At 41.2% G+C, this 7,582-nt stretch overlaps 1 protein-coding gene across 1 annotated transcript; it reads right to left on the bottom strand.

Moving 5' to 3' along the window:
- Positions 1-244: 244 nt before the first annotated feature.
- Positions 245-7,337, bottom strand: KCNK18 (potassium two pore domain channel subfamily K member 18). Its single transcript, XM_009913096.2, has 3 exons — positions 6,817-7,337; positions 5,780-5,926; positions 245-2,574 (listed from the first exon to the last, which is right to left on the bottom strand). The coding sequence occupies exons 1-3, from the start codon at positions 7,031-7,033 to the stop codon at positions 1,763-1,765; spliced, it is 1,176 nt and encodes a 391-aa protein (XP_009911398.1). The 5' UTR covers positions 7,034-7,337; the 3' UTR covers positions 245-1,762.
- Positions 7,338-7,582: the final 245 nt, after the last annotated feature.

Raw genomic sequence — 7,582 nt, 5'->3', positions numbered from 1 at the left:
TGATATGAGAAAAACTAGTCAAATGATATAAAGACCAGTTCTTACTAATGCTGGCAGTGTTAGGCATATCACAAGGAAAAACCCTGAGGAGCAGGAAGTGCAGTTCTCTGATCCAAAGCCCATTAAATCATCCGAGTCTTTTCATTGATTTCTGAGACCTTTGGCACAGATCCAAAGTTCTACACTGATTTTAATCCAAAGACATAAAATAAAGTAATATGAGAGTAGTCTGAAGGGAGGGACTTTGTATGTGAAGCCAAAGTTGCGGCAAACATTAAAAAGTTAACCAGAGTTCCTTCCAGCTGTTGTATTCTTTATTGTTATTCTTATAAAGCACTTTTCCATATACTATCACTCATTATATATTTTACTTATCATCAGTATTTAAGCACAACGAATTATTTATAAGGACTGAATACAAATTACCATGTACATGGAGTGTAACAGAGATAAGATGCCATGTAAATATTCCGAAAATCTCAGCTTCAAATGGCAAATTTACCATGGAGAATAATGTACATTCTTTCATAATCAAGCATGCTTTACTATCTAAGGATGTTGTTCACATTCAGCAGGCATGCATATAATTTACAGGTTGAGAGGCAGTTAATTAAAGTCAGTGTTTTCTTTTATAGAGTGTGGGCTGGGTTTTTTTTAAAGAAAAAATTATCTATCATTGATAGCTCAATTCAGATTATTAATAATATAAGCAAAATCTTGAAGAAACAGCATTATTCACGTATTAATGCGCTCCACAAGTATATAACTGCAGGGTCCTCACCACATCCCAGTGAAACAGGTAGGCTTTCCTTTCTATGAGTGGGTCAAGGAACTCCCAGAAGTCAAGCAGTCTGTGCAGAGTAAAACCTGAATTAGGAGTGACGACTTCTGGGACCGGTGTCCCCAGACCCTCGCGCTCTTTTAACAGCAAAGAGATGGAGCTTTGTTCCACGGCTGTAGTCACCTTCAGGTTTGCTGTGTGCCTTCCCCCCTGGCCATCTCAGGAGCAGAACTTGTCATAAGCACTTGTATAGCTGGACACCATGAGACAGGTGGCAACTCTGGGCTGAGTACAGATACGATAAATCATGAGGGAAAAGGAGGGGGTTCAGCCCCGAACAGATGAACATTTTTCTGACTGATTTCTGGACAGGGGACAGAGAAAGAGGTGAAATTTTGATGTTCTTCCTTTCATTTTAAAATTCCCCTGGCTTACACAAAGGTGCAATGTTTGCAATACCTGCAGTCATGATGGAAGAGCAGCTGGGATCGTACTTCTTTCCCCCAAGTCTCTCTGATGATGACTCATACTGCAGCAGCATGCTGTCTCAGTTCAGTACCTACAGCCACAACCAAGCTGTCCCTGGCTGCAGACAAGGTGGCAGGACGAGACAGTGATCTGGGCCTTGCTTGAGCAAGTGCTGAAAAAAAAAAAAAATCCTAAACTGGCTTGCTGTGGGAGGGAGGACAGAAAGGCTGCTGAAAGTCAGAGCTTTGCAGAAGTTGCTAGGGAGCACTAGCAAGGAGAGTCTTCTGCTTTTTCATCATGCGTCATCTTTGGGAAGATGAGACCCTGTTGGAAAGTACTCCCTGGAGATGCCTTCATCAAAAGTCTCCTGAGGTATTCAGCCATTTTACAGTAGATTCTCAGAGGAAATCAGAATAAAATATGCCTCCTGTCAGCCCAAGGCAGAAATGCACAGGAACAGTTTCATCTCATTGCAGTTGCTAATGCTTACAAGTGAAGGAGAAATGACTGCTCTTATTTTGGATATACTTTCTTTGATGGCACCTTTTTCTCCCCACAAAAGGAAATCACCTTTTTATACAAACCAATTAAGCGGTCTTGGCCCAGCTTAAAAGCAATGAAGACAATTTCCATGCCAATAATAATATAGAGGGAAAAAAACAAGAAAAACTTGGGATGTTCCAGTTGTGTATCGCCAAATCCAATAGTTGTCAAGGTGATAAAGCAGAAATAAAAGGCTTCCTGAAAATCTAACCTGGTTTCCCAGTTTGGAAGAATAGCAGCTGCACAGGAGATGTACACAAAGATAACTAGCACCATTAATACAATGGGCACATCTAATTTTTCTAACTGTTTCCCTATTTTGTCAAAATTCTCCATTACTCTGGACATTGTCTTTCCCCTGGCTAGTTCGGGACATGAACTCCATCTCTCAATGCTTTTATTTCTTGCTGGTTTTGTGTGTTCATTTTCTCTGGCAATTAACATTTCAAAAATTTCAGCATTGCGATATTTGGTTGGCTTCTTTTTAACACCTGGCTGACTTTTCAGCACTTCCATAATAGTCAAGGGCTCATTGATGACTACTTTAGACTGTGTTCTTGATTTCAGTTCATCCCCTTTGTTACATGTGGATCCAGAACAGAGTTTAGAGGCTAGAATTTTTGACTGTAGTTTTCTGAATTCATTGTAAGACTTGGATAAGACAGTCGCAAGGATGTCTCCCATGTCTGTCAGGACCAAGAACATCAGAGGGATGCCAAATAAAGCATACAACATACAGAGATATTTTCCAATCCGTGTCACAGGATAGGTATTACCATAACCTTGAACCAAAACAAAAAGAGGAAGAGAAGGGAAAGGGAGAGAGAGAGAACATTGTGATTTATTAGGTATTCACATCCTCTGAGCTTTTCATTGCTGTCAATTTTAAAGGTCAATTTTTAATCCAGAGCATACTGTTCTTTTTGGCTTTGCTTTGAAGCTATTAAAATTTCTGAGTCTCAAATGCTAGTTACTAATGCAGGCATCCTACCTCGTCGAGCACTTGGAGGTTTAGAGTTTGCCAGTTCTGTCGAATTAACTCTTCCTACCTGATCAGCTGTTTGACTTAACTGCCTGACAACAAGAGGCCATTTAGGGAGGAGAAACAAAAGGGTTGGGGCCAGCCCGAGACCGGTCGGGGTGCAGCCTGTGTCCTGCTGGAGACTGTTATCAGGAAGATTTCCTGACCTGGGAATTGGGGTTAAGAAGGATCCAAAAGGCAAGACAGCAAGAGAGGTCTCGTGTCCATGGGTCTCTCCGCAGGGAAGTCGAGCTGAGGGCTGAGCTCAAAGAGACCACAGCTGATACTGGGGAAGGTAACGGACTGTGTGTGAGGAGCTGGGGAATCATCTCCTGGCCAGCCCCCAGGACCTTACAGCATGACAGCATGATTTCTGGGCATGAAACTCCTGGAGCTCTGGGAAGATTCAGATCTGGATGATTGTCTGAATTTTGAACCTGGGACAGCACTATGGATCAGATTGGGACAATGAGATCCTTATCTCAAACTTAATTTCTTTGCCAAAACTCCTTGTGACGAATGGTAAGCTAATAACAGACTTTGAAATTGCCCCTAGTTCATCAGCTCTAGCTCTAATGGCATATGTTGTACTGACATTGTGTTTGCACTGACTTCACAGGTTTCAGAGTCTCTTAAATGTGCTCAGAAAAACAAAGGATCAAGTGAGGAAGCATATGTTTATCACATGAGGAAATGCATGTTCATTCTAGAGTGCTAAAGCTTACAAATATAAATTACAACAAATAGGGAAGTACTACCAGACTCATTGCCTTTATTATACATAAAATGGTAGCAGAAGAAATACCCTTCTCCTAAATTCAATTTTGGTATTTATATTTCCTTCCTCTAACATATTGGATATGAAACTTAAATTGTAAGTTAGTCCTTTTCTATTACAGTGGGAGAAAACATCAGCATTATATTAATTGTATTAAATTTTAACAACCATTTATCTTCTCATCCTCCAAAAAGACATAAAGCATTTCTTCTCTCCCTTCACAAACATTGTTCTTTTCTAGATAATCTCCCAGGGCAGGTACTTGGCCTGTAAGTTTGTTAGCTCATATGCTGAGCTATGGTTTCCTTCATTTTCTTCCTCCATTCATGTTTGTTTTCACTAACGGCTGCCATGGCCTTTGGTCTGAATCCAACCTTGGTCCCTCCTTTGCTGCAAGGCACTGAAAAACTGTTTATTCTCTGTCACTCTGTTCCCCACTGGCTAACTGGGAATTCTAATCCTTACTGCCAAAGCAACTGGGGAAGATTAATTATTGCAGTTATTGTACAAAGTGATTTTCCTTTCTTTTTTTTCTCAATTTCCATGCATTAAAAGTACCTAGTGCAGTTTCAAGGGTTAAAACTTACTTTGAGCTTAAATTTAGCTATCCAGAAATCTAGCCTATCTGAGCCACTAGGCAGCCTCCGTGGGCAGTGAAGAGATAGCAGTTCAGACCACCAACCTTCAGACTAGATACCTCGCTTCTCCTAAATAATTAAAGATAGCTAAGCTGACTCTAACCTGAAGTGACTTATCAGTTCCTAATATTGCAAATAACAAACCCACCACAATGGAAATAGCCACCTATTAGCAACAAATATTCCAGGCTTCCTACTGATCCCCAAACTTGCTCAAAACCTGAGGAAGCTGTGCTAATTCTCAGTGCTATGAAGGGCAAAAATAATGGCAGTTTAGAAATAAATATGTTGGGGTCAGTGTGTATGGGGACATTTGTAAAGTCCTATGTTAATGGAGATGGGTAAGTATACCCAGGCAAGAAGTTTTCAACAATATGGTTTCTCATCAGTTTGCTGAAGTCAAAGCTTTCTGATAAAATGTCCTCTTTCAGACATTCCCAGCTGATGGTTTTGCACCAGGAAATATTCACTGGGGTGAGAATTCTGGTCTGCATCTCCAGTATGTGTCTCTGACGACCTAGATGACTTGTCTTCGAACTCAGGGGCTGCAAGAAGCCGAGTTGGACCTGTCACCTAAGACATCAGAGTCTGAGGTTCAAGCCTCTGCTGTGACTTAGGCAGCACACAAGGGTCTCCTACGTGCTCCAAGGGAGTACATTAACTCTCACGCTATTCCTTGTATAGGATAAGCTCTTTCTTAAGGTTCAGATTTTCTTTTGCATTAAGGTACATACCCTTGCTGGGATCTTGAGTATATCCTAATGCAGTGGAGAAATGTCTTTGCAATTTGATACAATGCTGTGGGACTATTTCCCATCCAGCTTTGATTCTGACAAATTTAGATAGTCAGTGTCTGTACTTGCCAGCATTTGAGAAAGATTAGCAAAGGGATACAAGCAGCTTTGGGAATGAGCATGAGGAGTTTTATTTAGCAATGCAGAGGGAGCCAAAACCAGAAAAGAGGTTCCTATTTGATCTAGGTCCTCCTTTGAAATATGAAGTCAGAATGAAATATTTCAGAGGTATGACTTAAACATTGCCGTGTGCTGTTAACCCAGAGAAGTGTGAACAACAGCATGGTTAATTATAGAGCCATAGATTTACAAATCTCGGTTAGACATAAATAACAGGGAAGCAATTGAAAAGCAGTGTATGCATAATGAATTACCTCTTCCAGTGAAGAAAACGTTACCCAACATAACACACAATAGTGGGAAGGATCAGGTTTGACTGAAAAATGGAGCTTTCTTTTCACTTTAATAGTTTTGTGTATGTCATATATGAGTACATGTTATAGTATGTATGTAATGATGCAGCTAATCAGCCTGTACCATCACTAGTTACTAAATTCTGGCTTGCTTCTGTGACTCAGCTACATGTGTTTGCAGAACCCCTTGCAGACTCATCGTCAATACTCAGGGGAAAAATTCAAGGGGATTTGGGTTTTGGGTTGGTCTGTTGTTTTTGTTTAAATTCCCTGGAAGAAAGGCATTAGAGAAAGCAGCAATAACAATTGGTTCTGCAGGGGGTTACTTTACCTCTGAACTTACCCACAGTTGTGAATACTGTGCAGCAGAAAAAGAGAGACCCAAAGAAAGTCCATATATCTTTTGGATTGACAAACCAGTCTCGTTCAGCTGTGTTGAGCAGTGCATGGATTTTTTCCTTAAATAGCTCCTCATTTTCTGTCATGTTATCTGTTACAGTAACAACAGGAGATACGGTGAGTGTTTGCAGACCATCACTCAGGGAGCAGGCAGCCTGTTATTCCAGTGAAGTTTACTCCAGCTGAGGATTTGCTCGTACTCTTTTAAAAGATAAAAATATTCACCTCACCCTCCCCTTCCCCCCACCCCCGAAAAAAAAAAAAAATCAGGTGGGTCCAGTGGCTTTGTTGAGTAAAGAAACAAGTGACAAATAAACAAGCTATGCTCCAACAAAGTCAAAATATGACACGAAAAATAAGCGTAAAGAAGCAGTGCACCTACTGGGATGCTTGCCCCAAACAGATCTCACACACACAGCTGCTGCACAGCTACCTGAGTGAAAGTCCAAGCCCATGTATGAGCCCCGACACAGATCCAGGAGGATTTCTAACCCTTCTCCTCCCCTCTAACTCCTCCATCAGCACCACCGGGTCCGGGGCACAGCCCTGTACCTGCCTCCATCCGAGCATCCCAGCGCCAGAGGGCTGGAAGGAACACTCAGAGCTGGGAAGAGGGAGCTGGAAGAGACTTTCCAGGACAGTAGATTCAGTCCCCAGCAATCAGAGGGAAATACCATGGGAATTTCAGCTGTTCTTTAAGGGCCTCGGGTAAGTTGGACAAAAGGGAGAACACAGGCACCTCAGGAAAAGTCTTTTCAGGCAGGAGCACAGGGACCAGGGAAGCTTGCGGTCAAAATCACAGCTAAGGAAGACAAGCAAACAACAGCAGGTAATATTAGGTAAGCAGAGGGAAAATCCTGTTTGCAGGTTCAGCTGTCACTGCTTTGAAGAAAGTCTTCAAAAGCCAAAAATCTCATTCAAAAAGCAAGAGAATGAGTAACTCCCTGTACAGTTAAGTAATTTTGAAATTCCAGTACATACCTGATAAATTTCTGGAGATGTGCCACAGATTCTGCAGAAATTTTCTATATTCTTCACTTAAATTGACCTTCCGGTTACCTTCAATGTGGGAAAACATGAGAGCCCCAAGAAAAGCGTAGATCACAAGAGAGAGAATGAAGCAAGCATGAGGAAACACTGCCCAAAATATTTTTTTACATGCCCTTTTACCTCGCAGAGGCTGTGATGTTGATGCCATCCTAAGCTTGCTCTTTTTTTTTTTCTTTTAAATTTTGTGGAGAAGACACAGCTTTTAGAAACAAGGATGAGGATGTAAAAGCTTTTGCATCCTAGAAAAGCTTCTCCTGCGACAACAAGGATTGTTCTGCCTCAGGCTTTCAGATCACATGTCTTTATAAGTGAAGATTGCACTATAGTCCCAATGGAAAAGGAGCACAACTAATCAAGCCTTGAAATATTTCTCAGTTGATGATATGCCACTCCATCCCTGAATTACTATTGATCAGCCAGTGCTGTAATGCACACAGATTCTGTGGGTTTCCATTGGCACCAACTCATGTTTAAAGTTTCTTGTTCTGAACTACGGTTTCCCATTGATATAGTAGAAACATTTCCAACTCCCAGGAGGGAAAATGCACACTGTAAGGGATGGATTTCTTTAAAGATTTCTCCCAGAAATGAACAGGGAAATTTAAAATTAATCAAAAGAAAGGATTGGCATTAATTATTGTCACCTCTGGGCAGACTGTAGAACAATTAATTTCTCTTTCAGATGGCTTAAAGAATC

Source organism: Haliaeetus albicilla, chromosome 11, assembly GCF_947461875.1.
Source record: "Haliaeetus albicilla chromosome 11, bHalAlb1.1, whole genome shotgun sequence".
NCBI lineage: Eukaryota > Metazoa > Chordata > Aves > Accipitriformes > Accipitridae > Haliaeetus > Haliaeetus albicilla.
Note: the sequence above shows the minus strand (reverse complement) of the source record. Positions and strands in the feature narration are given on the sequence as shown.